Genomic DNA, 15,714 nt, shown 5'->3' with positions numbered 1-15,714 from the left:
TTGAGACGACATATTGTTAATATCTAGCTCAATACACAAGTATAATCAACATTTTGTTATACATTACACTTCCTATCTTCCTATCGTTAACCTATCTGCATTGGATTAAGCAAAAGTCAGAAAATATATGCACTTATTTTGTGTAAAACCTGATATTATGCACATAAACGAATTTCCTTTCTTACAAAAGCATACTAAAACATTTCATTCATATTCTTGTGGAATCGTTAGAAAACTAATGCTGTGTGTGAAATTGTTATTTTGTCTTCCAATCCTGTGGAAATGGTGAACTACAGGAATTCACATTGAGGAGGGGGTGGGGGGGGGGGCTGGGGGGTGGGGGTGGGGGGTGAGGGGGAATGAGAGAGAGAGAGAGAGAGAGAGAGAGAGAGAGAATGTATGCACTGAAGAACAGTGAATCTGTCACTTGTTAAAAAGAATAGTCAATATGTTTCGACTTGACCGCATGTATAATCGATAACCACCATTATCAGGGATTTTGGAGAAACTAGGTTAACTGCACTACTACATGTGTAACAGTAGTAATATAGTTTATTAGATTGTCAAAACCAATGCTTGATTTCAGCTATAAATGGGGAAAACTGTAACTGTCAGCTCCACTTCACACAATGCATAATGACAGGAACTTGGCTTTCTGCCCCATGTCACGTGACTTAGATGTTGGTTTCAAGCCTTAACACGGGAGAGATACGAAACTGCATGGTATATGTTATATATGGTCTATGGTTGTAAGGGAGGCTGGTAAAATGCCTTGGTGGGCAAGCAAATTCTGAGGCAGAATAATAGCTGCCATTTGCATTTCCCTTTAAATGTACAATTTCATTAAATTCATTGTGCTATTATGGTGGCTGTATTTGTAAGTTGATCTGAAACATAAAACAAGCTAATCCACAATTGCTAACTCTTTCTCCCATCATACAGCAATCCACTGAGTGCTTACTGAATATGGTTTATTTAATGTTCTCTTCCCAATAACATAATTGTCTGAGGCAATCACGTGGCTTAACTCTTGTGATGACACAGAATCTATGCCATTACTGCCACTTGTTCACAAAATGTGTGTACCTTGATGTAAGAGAATTGATTTGGCATTTGTAAAGTGACATCATGTCTTCTTTGGATGGTGAAGGTGTACTCATTTTAATACAATTACTGCTAATCACATAAAGTCTAAAAAATGTTGTTGGTTATTCCTTAATGGCATGACAATGTGAAATAACGTGGTGTTGTATGGTTGATTTTAGCTCATACATTGCAGTAAGTAAATTGTAAGTAAGATATCAAAATTTTATTTAGAACTGAGAGCAGGAAGATATATCATTACATTATTGAGTTATTGATTTTTACTTCCATTGGGCGGCTGCACACAATCTGCCTATTTCCATCCCTGCACATCGGGAATTATATGGTCACAACAATTATCATATTTCATAAATGGTTCAAGATATCAGAACAAGGTTTTTTGCAAATAATACCACACAAAGAGGCACATATGTTTTATGATAAATTCTCACAACTTTTTTAATCACTGAGATGTGGAAGTAACGCACCCGCAACAGTGAGATGTCAGTGGCTCAGGACACATACAGACTTCAACAGCACTGTAGGAAAACCTAAGCGGCATGCATATGCGTGTGAACAGTGCCTGGGGAATGGTGGAGCAGGGTGTGTATACACATCCACAGCAGTGAAAGGGTTAAGCATCAAGGACAATGCAATGATGATTGAATAAAATACATCAAACAGAAATGCACTGGTAGCCTCCCTCACCCCCTTTCTCTTAGCACATTTCAATGTTATTATTATAACATGTGCGTGATCCACAGAAACAGCACTCCAAAAAATATTTTAACTCTTTAATGATATATTAAAATACAACTAGCTAAATACTGCCTATTTGTCAGTTTTATTATTACCAGTTTTAGGTTTAACATCCATTGTTGTTTCCTCAACATTATCATCAGAGGCCAAGTCAATGACTTCAATATCATCACCACAGCTCTCCTTCTGATTACTTTGAGCAGCTAACCTATTTTCTCCATTAGGAAATTTGTCCTGCAAATTCTCTAGTGTCCACTGGTCCTCCTGTAATAACAAGGAAGAGCATAAATCTGGCGTGAGTAAAGTAGTGGGAACGGATTAGGCATATTTATCAAACTGTTCATTATACACATAAATGAGTTGGTAGATAACATAGGAAGCTTCTCGAGGTTACTCACAGATGATGCTGTTGCATACAGGGAAGCTGTTGCAAAATTCAGGAGGACATGCTGAGGAACCTTGATGATGGACGTGATAGCTGACACTCAATGTAAATAAATGCAATACTGTGCAGAAATATACAGAGGGGGGCCATTATTATTTGATTGCACTATTAACCATAAAGTGCTGGAAACATAATCTATTATAAAACGCATGTATCCGCATATCTGCTGAGTGGGGCAGCGATTCACAGCAGCAACTCGCAGCAGCATTTGCAGCTGTGCCTCACACAGTTGATACCGTGTTGCAGCCCGTGGCTTCCACAGTCAAACTTGCGGCACACTGATATGAATCACAGAGGTCTATCATCCTACAGTACAGAGAGTTCAGAGTGCCCCACTTGTGCAGTTGAGACGGTAGTTCTGCTGTTCACGCATGACAAAAATGAAAATCAAGATATGGTTCTGTCCTGACACAGCTCTATAAAACAAGAGGTGTTACACAATCCAAAGGGCAGAGACAACCACAACAAAAATAAGCTTGAGGATGCACAGATGGACATACCCCTTTCCTCCCTGAGGGAAAAAAATTTTAAAGCTTTATCCAAAGTGTGCCAATTTCCATATATTATGATCTGTACATCATACAAAAAAATTTTCATGGTGATAGTTTGTTCAAAAAGTCAAAATACAAATACACCTAAAATCCAACTAGCACTTCACACATTTGTTTAGACACATTACATACATTAAATGAAACATTATCACTCTAAAATAATCCAGGAATTGCCTCAAACTAATGAAATGTAAGATAATATAATGGTTTATCTTTGGTACCCATGACTTTGTCTTTTCATTGAAGTTTGAAATGATCTGTTGCACTCTGGTGGTCACAATATGAAGGAAAACAGCTGCCAAACAAAAGCCAGGAACTCGTACGACCATTGCAGTCTGGAGTGATGCAAAAAAGTGTTGTAGTTGAGCTGCAGCAAATTTATAACAAAACCTGCACAATAGTGCAGGCCAGGGTGGAAAAGGATAAGCAACTAAATGAAGATGCCAATTCAGGAACTAAAAAAGAAAATATTTTTTACTGGCTTCTTCGAGAAGAGAGAAGAACCTCTCCCTCAGACTACTGCTTCCCCTCCCCCCACCCCCCTCCCCCTATCACCGCATTTAATTGTTCAAAATCATGTAAAGACAACTGAGTAAACTATATCACTTCGAAATTCGTATCTTGCATAAGTCTGTTTTCATTCTGTATTCTTTGGCAATAGAATTCTCTCATCCACCAATGCAATTTGCATTTTGGTTTCCTATTAGTTTTGATGTTATACATCAGTATGTAGGCAGCTGATACAGTTTGGTATTGAGAGTGTTCTTGCACGCAATGAACAACTAGTAATCAGCAGTGAGCACCCGCCACATTTCAACAAAGTGAGGCTGTCAGTCATGAGCATGTACAGGATTGCTGCATACAAACTGCTACACATGGCAGACACACTCGGTCAGTACACGGATTAGTAGCCATTTAGAGCAATGCCACCAGGCTTGGTCAGTACATGGATTAGGACTTACCATTTAGAGCAACCTAAAGTGCAAAAACTAATACAGGAAAAGTAGCTGCCAGGCCAAGACTCAATGAAAGAAGCTGCAGACACTGCAATTCATTTATGAAAAAAAGGCGTACAAAACACTAGCTCTATATCTGGATATCTACTCTGAAAAACAAAGTAAAGTGCACGGAACAGGTTACTTACCACGAAACAATATGTTTGGGTTTCTTCCTGTTCCAACTGTGTACGGAGCATAGAAGAATGCCTGCTAAAATGCCTCTGGGCATGTACTAATTAGTCTAATCTTGTGCTCACGATCCTCACAGTAGTGATATGTAGGCGAGTGAAGAATATATCTAGATTCTTCATTTAATACCGGTTTTTTAAATTCTGCAAATAGGCTTCTGCAGGATAATTTTCTTCCATCTCCAAGAGTACACCAATTTAGATTTTTCAATATTTCAATAATGCTCGCCCGTGAGTCACACAAACCTGTGATTATTCATGCTCCCTTCTTTGTAAACCTTCTGTATTCCCTGTACTTTTTAGGACGGGTCCCACACACTCTAGCAGTATTCTAAGATGGGACAAACAAGGGATCTGTACACAAATGTCCTTGTAGACTGACTGCATCTTCCCAACATCCTGTCAATGAACCAAAGCCTGCCACCTTCCTGTAACTGGGCCTAGGTGAAAATTCCATTTAATATATCTACAAATTGTTAAGCACAGGTATTTGTACAAGTTGACTGATTCTAATTGTGAATTATTCATATTGTAGTCACAGGATATTAAGTATTTTCGTTTTGTGTAGTACATAATTTTACGTTTCTGCTCATTTAAAGCAAGCTGACAATCTTCACACCACTGCACAGTGTTATCAAAGATCTGACTGAATATTTCAGCACCTTTTTCCAGACAATACTTCATTACTGCAGTATCAACGGTGTCTTTGCAACCTCACATGGTACACGGCTCACATCTCTGTGGAAGAAGATAAATTTAAATAGGCCACCATTGTACTACCACGAGCAAAGCTCTCTCCAGGGCTAGCTAGCTGCCTTCCTATGTAGTGGGCTATGAACGTCATCAGAGCACACCGTCTACATCTACATCTACATCTACATCCATACTCCGCAAGCCACCTGGCAGTCTGTGGCAGAGGGTACCTTGAGTACTTCTATCGGTTCTCCCTTCTGTTCTTTGCTTCTACTCACTCCAAGGAAGTGTATCTGTCCGTGTGTCATTTTAAGATGCCGCACTCAGAGCTCCACCCAATTTTGGAAGACTGGCAATGAGATAACTACTATGTACCAAGTATGACACTCCTAACATTGTAACAGCTAGCAAGTAACAGTATACTGAAACAGCCAGCAAGTGATCAACTTTACTGTACCAGAACCAGTGTGGAACAAATACAACCAAGGATATCAAAATTACATATATTTTCAACTGCCTTGTACATGTGTAAATAAATATGCTAGTGTTTTATCCACTTAATAAATGTTTGGACTAATTTAGATGAACACACCACCTCATATGAACTACTGATACAACAGCATCAAAGCAGTTTGACCGATATTTGAATATTCCTCCTCAGTTTGTGTCCTTACCAGGGAGGTTTAACAGGTATGATAATGAAGATTAGAAAACAAGTGGGAAATTTCAGCATAAGATCATTTACTAAGTGTGAGAGCAACACAGAGATGCTCAACAAACTCCAGTGCGGACCTTACAAGAGAGGTGTTGTGCATCATGAAAAGGTTTACTGTCAAAATTCTGAGAGTATCCATTCCCAGAAGAGTCGAGAGATCAGTGCTCATACAAAGGCTTACTGACTGTTGTCCTCTTCAAACACCAGTCGTGAATAAAATATGAAAAGGGGTGGGGGTACTAGATGCTGATAATGGTAAAAAAAGTATATTCCACCACACACCTTAACGTGGTTTGCTGTACTAACATTGATACTATGTACTAACATTGATACTGTGTTTCAGGTTGTATTCTTCTTTTATTTAACCTATAGGCAAACAATCAACCAACACCAGTCCATACTACCTGTTTCTTTGTGTGCAAATGATCTGGCTATTACCAAACAAAGAAACATCTTTGAAGAAGTAGAATGGAACTAGAAAACTCATTAACATCTCGTCTGAATATTATCAATAACACTTTGCTTCTCCATGGCAGAATATGCATGCACCATATGGTCCAGATTCGTACATGCCATAAAGGTCGATACAAGTTTAATAAGACATACATAGGCTAACAACAGCATGCGTGAAACTCAAATCTCTTTGGGATCAACAAAAACAATCAGTTTTTGAAAATATATTTGGATTGATAAAAAAATCTAGTCATCATGCGGTGGCAGGAGAAAACACACATAGAAGTTAAGGAAATGTGCAAGCTTTCAGGGCTAGTGGAAGATTTGAATAGGAAGGAAGAGAGATGAAGGAAAAGTACTGGCAAGGTTAGGAAATGGGAAAGTTATGAAAAAGTCGCCCAGATCAGTGGTGATTTGCTAGGTGAGATGGGAAGGACAGACTGATTGTTGGCGACTGCACCAAGAGATTTCAAAATCTGAGAGCTTACAGGTGGAAGACAGGATATTAAGCAATACAGAAATTACTGAATTCAAAGTTTAAGCTCTCAGGTTTTCAAATCTTGCCCAGTGCAGTCCCCAAAAATAAGACTTTCCTTCTCGTTCTATCCGGTAAGTCTCCCCTTACCCACAGATCTGTGCAACTTTTCCACCACTCCCCTGTTCCAGTGAAACATCCAGTGCTGGCACGTCAGCCTGGAACATTACAGTAGAGAGGGCTTTGAGATGACGTCACCCAATAGTACACTGATGGGGCCCCTCTCTAGGATGACACTGAGACAGGAGCAACCTCTACACGAAGAGAAGGTAAGCGCTGCTAGGCTTGGCCGCGGCCCGAGTTGAAAACGAGCTGTCCTCCGAACGCTACAGCAGTGACTTATGAACTGTATTGATTTGCTTGCATTGGATTTGTATATACCAAAGAACATTGATTAATTGCATATTGCCACTTGCTTGCTACACACCTTTGTGGATACACAAAGTTAAGTATTGTCATTTATCTTACTGTAATAAACTTTATTAATTTTTGCTTTAACTATTGTCTAGCGATCCGAGAAAGCAACTTTCCTAAGCACCCTATATCAGATGAGTAGGCAGAACACAACAGTCCCCACTTCCTAAAATTTGTCAGTTCTTTTCCTTCATTCCTCTTCTTTCCCTTTCAACTTTTCTGTCAGAAGAAAGAGCTACTACTCTGAAAGCTTGCACAAGCTTGCACACTTCCCTAACTTTTAAGTGTGTTTTCTCATGCCACCACTTGGTGAGTAGATTTTTTATCTAACCAATTGAATTGCACAGCTTGGGAAGCTATGTAAGCAACCAGATTCTCTGATTCTGAATTGAGAAGAACTGCACATGAGCATACAGAATAATTTAAACAGACTTTCAATGACTGCCACCGCACACACAGTGCTACGTGCAGACTTGGCAGGCTTAAATCCCACAAGAGATCCCTTATAGTACTGACCTAAAGAAACCCGCAAAGGATTATCCAGGCTCACAAAAAGATGTCCAGTGACAATATATCAAGCTGAAAGATTTGGAGAATGCTGAATCACATCAGAATGAGTGTAGCACCACTCAAAACAAATCTAATTAAAATGAGCCTTAAAGATGAAGCCGACAACAAACATGCCTGTGGTCAAGTCCAGGACATGGAACATCATCTGCAATGTCCCAGTTGTCTAACAAGATGTGCCCTTGACAACCCATGGCTTGACAAGAAAGAAGCACTGGCTATGTCCTGATATTTGGCTGAAAAACTTCAGAGGAAATTTTCTGGACACAAAAAAATTAAATAAGTTGGATCCAATCTTGTCAAACAATTTGGTCCACTTCCAAAATTACTACTACTACTACTACTACACATACAGTTTTTTTTCTCACTGACTTTGATCACATAAATCCCACAACATTGTTTTCAGGCAGCTACAAATCTGAGGGACATATCTATCATGTAATTCGAGACAACAAAAATTTAAGGATGCTGAGTTTTCAAAAACTCACTGTAATGCACATCTCTGGTTCGAAATATATACTTGCTTCTTCTCCAGCTAGTTCCCAGCCCTCTGCAATCTGAAAGAGATTGCAATGAAATTAAGCAACAGCCATTTAATACAGTTTTACTAGGAAAATACAGGAAAATAATGCTCTACAAACTCAGAAGCTCAACATGTTACTCTTCTTAAAATGAGTCATTACAAGGAAATGTATTCTAAACACGGTACCTCAATCTCCTCCTTTATCAGGACTGAGTTTTGCCAATCTTGTGAACTGTTGTCTTCTATGCTGCATTCTGTTGTTATCTACAAATATATAAAGAAAATATAATGAGCTCTATGACAGACATGAGCCGAACTATGTTATTTATAAAGTAAATTGTCCATAATAGACAATGAAACATGCGTAATACTAACATCGAACGAATTCTCTTGTTTTACATCAGCTTGAGTAAGTGCAAGGGGGTCCTCAATGTATACCATTTCCTGTATCAACAAACAAATAAAAAATAAAATAAAGACAAATCAATTACAATATATTCAATATTAGTAAACAAACCAAGGAAAACAATATTTTTAAGCAAATCAAATCCTTTATCTGAATGAAAGTGAACAAAATACAAAAATTATTAATACAAAATCACCAACTGCCTGTATTTCAGTTTTTTAATGACCTACATGTATTTCAGGGCAATAGTATTCCACACCGTTCAGGAGCATTTCACTTAGAATCTTTAGATCTATCCTAATGTAACATGTTCCACATCCTCAGTGATCTCCTTATGTAGTGTCAACTGAGGGAACATTGATTCTACATAGAGGGTGTTTATAAATTACTTACAAAAGAGTAATCTTTAATTTTGAAAAGGGTGAATAACTTATAGAAATGTTTACAATACAAGGAAAAGGACAGATTGCTACTCGCATGCCGAGTTGCAAACAGGCACAGCAAAAAGATTTTTACACATTTAGTTTTGGCCAAAGCCTTCTTCAGAAAAGAAAACACAGACACATTCACACAAATAAGCACACCTTATGCACACACAAGTGGCATCTCTGGCAGCTTGGACTGGCATTCTGGTCCATTGTGTGTTTGTGTTTACTTTTCTGAAGCAGGCTTTGGCCAAAAGCTAAACATGTAAAAGTCTTTTCATTGTGCCTATCTGCAACTCAATGTATCATCTTTATGATGAGTAGCACTCTATTTATTTCCTTATATTATTAATATTCCTACCTGGAGTTTCCATTTATATAAATGTTAGATACAGCACTGAATGCAATATACTTTAAAGTTTTATTCCCGCCTAACTGTTAGTTCCCAATGTTCTTGTTAGGTGGCATGCACAAATGAGTTATTCCAGCATTCATCATGGAGTTGTATAACAATGCAGAGCATGGCCACCATGATTACCTCATTTAACCATAATGGACTTATGTGTATGGTGTTACATTAAAGACAGAGTGTTTGTTTCTCCACTTCCAGAAAACGAGCTGTGTCAATGGGTAACAACTGCCACCATACATTAAGACTGGCTTCATAGGATTTGGCATCAAATTCATTACAGATAGGACATTTCATGCATTACAAAAGGTAACCACATTACCATTTGTAAATAAAACTTGACGATATACTGCATTCAGTCCACATCAGACATTTCTGTAAGTTATTTACATTTTCACAATCACAGGTTACTTTTGTATAACTAATGTATAAACACCCTGTATATGAACAATCAGATGGATGGGCTGAGCAGCACTCTGAAACTGTTTGCTGATGATGCTAAGTGTATGGAAAAGTGTCATCACTGAGTGATTGTAGGACAACTCAGGATGATTTCCACAGAATTGTTATTTGGTGTGATGAATGGCATCTTCCTCAAAATACAGAAAAATGTAAGATAATGGAAATGAGTAAGAAAAACAATCATGTCGTTTTTTAAAACAGTATTAGTGATATGCTGCTTGACAGTCACGTTAATTAAATATCCAGGTGTAATGTTGCAAAGTGACAAAAAATAGAGTGAGCATATAAGGTCGGTAATAGAGAAAGTGAATGGTCAACTCTTCAGTTTGTTGGGGAAAATCTACAGAAGTGTAGTTCATTTCCACAGGTGACTGTGTACAGAAACCTACTGCAAGCCATAGTTGAGTGCTGCTCGAGTGTTAGGGTACACTATCAGATTAAATTAAAGGAAGATGTTGAAGCAATCACAGGCATGCTGCTAAATTTGTTACCAGTAGGTTCAATCAATAAGAAAGTATTTCGGAATTTCTCAATGAACTAACAGGAATCCTTGGAGCGAAGAACACGATCTTTGCACAAAACACTATTGTGAAAATTTACAGAACTGGCACGATTTCCCACTGATTTCTTTGCTTGTTTATTATTGTTGTAGTTGCCAGTTATTCTGGTATACAATAAACAAAACTAAATACTGAGGGGCTCTCATACTTTGATCATCTTCATCTTCCTATCTGTCTATCAATTTAGTCCATTATCTTTACATAGTTTATTGTGTGTTCACCTCTATGTGTAAGTCTGTCATGAGTGTATCCATTCTCACCTATTCTCAAATGTCCATCTTTATATCTTCGAAATAAAAATACTAAGAAAAGTTACATAAACCAAAACCTTGAGACTTCCATTGCAATATGGGTATACTAGCAAGATATACTAAAGAATGCATATGTCAATGCTGTAACTTCCATTAATTTACATCACGATAGTAAGGAAATCGTAACTGAAAGAGGAGACTTGAGGAGATTCCTTATCACCAAAACTATTCTCAACATCTCTAGAGAAAGTTTTAGATGCACAAATTGAGAAATGAAGGCATATTCTGTCTTATTGCATTGTATACTAACCACTTTTGTATAATAATTTAGTATGTATACATCACCACATTACTGTAAACACTGAAATCATGATTTTCGGAAATTTATTGCCATTTTCAGATGCAACAAAAATCCACCAACTGTTTCACCATGTTTTACAGCTATATGTATGAACATAGTGACAATGATATAAAACACATCAATTGAGCACGCATCTCGCTGTGACATGATAAAAGAGTCTCTTACACAAAGTAATGAAATGGTGCATATTTTATTGACATATGTTATACCATTTTTCAAGAAGTTCACTACATATATAACTACAATCTGTATATCATGAAGAATCCATTTGTAGGTTATGATCATATCTGAATAAGGCAATAAAATGCTGAACCAGTAATGTGACTATTGGTTGTAATTAGGCAATCCTAAAGTAATTAACAATTATATGAACTAATCATATGAACATTCATACGGCCACATGTTTCCATTTGACAATATATCAAATCTTAATCAACCACTTCAACTTTGCTATTGGCACTGTACTGTTTGCATCTTGCATAGGTAGACTTCAAAAATAAACCCAAAAAGTAGAAGCTGTACCACATCCAGGGAATGGGCATGGTGCAGGAATCCAGCATCATCACTCTAAGTGAGGCTTTAGTGCAGGTAGCTTGCCATACCCTTCCCCTGGCCTGATATGAAGCGCCAAGTGTGTATTGTGTCTTGCAGATGATGGAAAGGAAGAAAGATTGGGTTTAATGTACCGTCGACATCGAGATCATTAGAGACTGAGAGCAAGCTCAGATTGTGCCAAGAATGGGGAAGAAAATTGGCCACCCCCTTTCAAAGGAACCATCCCAGCATCTGCCTGGAGCGATTTAGGGAAATTGCGGAAAACCTAGATCTGGATGGCCGGATACGGCTTTGAACTGTCGTCCTCTTGTGGATGACTGTGATGAGGCTTGTATAGTGTAGTGTTGGGTTTGTGTTGTTGTGAATGAAGGGAAGGGAGAGGGTGAAACCCAGTGCCCAGACCTATCCTACTCCTCTTGGTTAGCCCAGAGGGAGCTGCCAAACTAAACATACCTGTGTAGCAGATAGATCACCATCAACAGTGTCACATTCCCCCATCTCATGAGAAACGATGGAGAGGATTGGAATTTAATCCAGACATCCGCACAAAGTCTGGTGATTAGGAACTTTACGCCATCATCCCTCCTCCTCTTGCCGGACAAATACTGGTAGTGAAAATTTTCCACCATCAGGATCCAAACCGGTTTACCTCAGAGTCGAGCGTCACTGCAAAGATGTGCATCAGTGACCTCAGCTATGGTGGTGGGACAACAAATAGAAGTACTTAATAGAACAAGCCTGTAAGTAGGCCTGAAATTCAACTTAAATAAGAACGAACACATCGAAAAAATAGTAATACAAATTCACAGCCAAGTCATAGGTCCAGCTGATATGTTTTTGTATTTAGGACAGCTGAAAGTGCCTGTGTGGGCATGACAAGGTGGACATGGTTGCACTTACTGCAAACGCAGCTTGTAGACATAACACTCCAGAAGAATGACGTGTGTACCTACATCTGTTTCTGTAACTTCAGTATATGGATTATTGACACAAACGACTTCTTTGTTATTCTACAGAGGTTAGAACTGTGGTACAGATTCTCTTAAAAGCAATAAAAGTGCTGTCAGAGTATGAGTCCAAAAATACCCTTACATGATATCAAGATCAAGAACATAAAAAGCTGAGCCCACAAATAAACAACGCTTACTCTCCGAACACTGATAAACATATGCATGATTAGGTTGCTATCCTCTGTGATTCCAACCTTCCACTTCAATTACTGAAATATGTTTACAGTGCACAATGTTTACAGTGCACAATCCTGTGGCTTATGACATCGAGAACTTGATGTTAGAACTCACAACTAGGAAACATGTATAGAGTAAAAGCTCATTATGTCATTCCTGGAAATGAAATGACAGGCAAGATCGATAAAGCAGCCGTCTAGGATGGAGAGAGGGAATGTGCAGGAGTACCAGCTGCAAATCTTTTAAACATCATCAATCTAGTAAAAACAGAGAAGTGGACACAGAATAGCAAGAATCATACAAACACAATACATAGAGATTGTTCTAGGATTACTGTGGTACTGCTGACTAAATTCTGAAAAGAGACACATCAGTGCTCCACTAGAACAAATCTCATGCCCAACCACAGTTGCTACAGGAAACACCATCACATTGGCTTGGTGGCATCCCCATTATGCAATTGCCTCTCTGAATAGACAGGATACTGCAAGTCAACTTCTGCAACATCTTGTCAACATTGGCTGCCCTCTGTTGGCTTCAATGACCATGCCTCTATACGTAACAGACTTGTCACCTTATAATGTGATGCAACTGTATTTAACTTTTTTAAGCTGACACTGATAACCATTGTGTAATGTTTGTGTGTGTGTGTGTGTGTGTGTGTGTGTGTGTGTGTGTAGGGGAGTGGAGTACCAACTATTATTTTATTTGGGAAGGGGGAGGAGGTGGTCAAACCTATGCACTGTTTTTGTTTAATTAACAACTGTTAATCAAACACGTGTACTAATAGTGTGAGAAGATACTAGGTAGGCAAGGCTATGTTGTTCTATGAAGAAAATACAGGCCCAATTTTTATAAGTCCTGCTGCACAGAAAAAATTTCATTCACTTAATTTTGAAAAAGACATCACGTAGTGGGAAATCATTAATTCTGCATCTCTGAGACCTCTTACAAACAGTAGTTCAGAATTACTGTAGACCACCATAACAATCAGCTGTCGGTAACTTTATTGTTGTTGTTGCTACTACTACTGCTACTACTACTACACTATCAGAAACACTGTGTGTTGTCTTATTGGAAGAAAATCATAATTTCTTTGAAAATGAAGAAGGTACTTATTTTGTTTCTTTTTAGACGCAAAAAATTTTATATAAAATTTCTGAACATAGCTTTCCTTCCCACAACATGGTGAACAAACTCTTTCAGGACATCCATATGGTCAAGTTAACCCAGTCCTGTCTTGACGAAGATGAAGGACTCGTAGCTGGGTGGGTCAGAATTAGAACTGTTGATATTTTTAAAAATATCGGGAATCTGATGTATCAATATACTGACAGAAAAAAATTCGACATACCTGACTATAAAAATATCAACCGCACATTGTAAATATACTGCTAGTTTTAGAGCTGTATATTTACGTATTATTATTAGATACTCTGTGCATCAACAAGCTAACAGCCTGCCTATCCCCCTTAGAGCAGGAACTGAAAGGAAAACAATGCACATTCACACTTGATGATAATCACTTTGATAACAATGGTAACTGCATTAAGTGATACAACAAAAAGTGTCTGATGTGTCCGTCGTTTGGTTTTGTCACGCATCGGATTTGTCCACAACAGTTCATGTTGACTTCCCTGTTTCTTCATTTCTGCAAATGCCAGTAACCTAGCAGTTGTTGTGTCAAAATTGTGTGGTGATCCTAAACACTGCAGTTTCTGTTGGTAGCGCCGAGTGCCAATTACATCAGCATTTCCCCTGACATGTCTCCACCCACCATAAAAATCAATCTTATCATTTAGAGTTTTGTTCATCATTTTCAGCAGCTGTTTTTGAAGAATGCCGATGTGAAGAAATAGAACACTAGTTGCGTTAAAAATTGTTTTTAATGCAACTGGTGTGTTATTTCTTCATATTGGAAATAATGTTATTCCATTCACTCTGGAAACCCTCCCCCCCCTCTCCCCATGGCAATCGGACTTCTACTTTTGTGCCACATATACTTGTTTCACACATTCCATACTGAGAAGTCCCTTCCATACAGCCCAGCCACTCACGGTCGTCGCATCTGCAGTGACGAGCAGTCCCTCTCAAAATATACCGAGGGTCTCAGTGAAGCCTTCATAGACTGTAATTATCCTCCCAGTCTTGTACAAAAACAATCTCCCGTGCCTTATATTTCCAGTCTCCCATCACCTCCGAAAGTCTCACCGTCTGGCCACAGAGGAGCATTCCTCTTGTAACTCAGTACTACCCAGGACTAGAGTAACTGAATTACATTCCCCGCCAAGTTTTCGATTATCACTTGTCGTGCCCTGAAATGAGGAATGTCCTCCCTACTACCCTTCCCACCCCTCCCACAGTGGTATTCTGCTGTTCACCAAACCTACGTAATATACTCATCCATCCTACACAACTCCTGCTCCCAACCCCTAACCCCATAGCTCATATCCCTATAATATGAGTTAGATACAAGACCTGTCCCATACATCCTCCCACCACCACCTACTCCACTCCAGTCACAAACATCACCTATCCCATCAAAGGTAGGGCTACCAGTGAAACCAGTCATGTGATCTACAAGCTAAGGGGCAACCGCTGTGCTGCAGTCTATGTGGGCATGACAACCAACAAGCTGTCTGTCCGCATGAATGGCCACCGACAACTGTGGTCGGCAAACAAGTGGACCACCCTGTTGCTGAGTATGCTGCCCAACACGACATCCTTCATTTCACTGACTGCTTCACAGCATGAGCCATATGGATCCTACCCACCAACACCAGCTTTTCTGAATTGCGCAGGTGGGAACTTTATCTGCGATATATCCTACATTCCCATAATCTTCCTGGCCTCAACCTTCATTAGTCATTGTCCTCACCTATCCAGCCCCTTCCCTGTTCCCATCCCAGCATTACACAGCCCTAAAACCACCATTGCACCCAGTGTTTTTACTTCTCACCTTTTTCCCAACCCCCCCCCCCCCCCCCAACAAAAAACCTCTCCCCTGCCCACCGTCTAACCTTCTGACTGCACACAGCTGCCTTACCCTTTCTCCACCTCGTCCCTACGTGCTCCCCAGCAGCACTTCACTGTCCCCCACCCCTACCCCTACTATCCCTCCCCCTCCCTGCCTGAGCCGCCTCCTTACCCCCACCCTGTCACCACTTCCATCAT

At 39.2% G+C, this 15,714-nt stretch overlaps 1 protein-coding gene across 1 annotated transcript in view; it reads right to left on the bottom strand.

Annotated features, from left to right (window-relative positions):
* Positions 1-15,714, bottom strand: part of LOC126424800 (zinc finger protein 490-like) — a 63,729-nt gene that overhangs the window by 23,523 nt on the left and 24,492 nt on the right. The window contains exons 3-6 of the mRNA XM_050087588.1: positions 8,300-8,368; positions 8,111-8,188; positions 7,890-7,958; positions 1,938-2,106 (exon numbers count right to left, since the gene is read on the bottom strand). Coding sequence (XP_049943545.1) covers positions 1,938-2,106; positions 7,890-7,958; positions 8,111-8,188; positions 8,300-8,368 — 385 coding nt within the window. The remainder of the gene's footprint in view (positions 1-1,937; positions 2,107-7,889; positions 7,959-8,110; positions 8,189-8,299; positions 8,369-15,714) is intronic.

This window comes from Schistocerca serialis, chromosome 10 (genome assembly GCF_023864345.2).
Source record: "Schistocerca serialis cubense isolate TAMUIC-IGC-003099 chromosome 10, iqSchSeri2.2, whole genome shotgun sequence".
Taxonomy (NCBI): Eukaryota; Metazoa; Arthropoda; class Insecta; order Orthoptera; family Acrididae; genus Schistocerca; species Schistocerca serialis.
The sequence above is the reverse complement of the archived record's forward strand: the minus strand, read 5'-3'. Positions and strand labels throughout refer to the sequence as shown.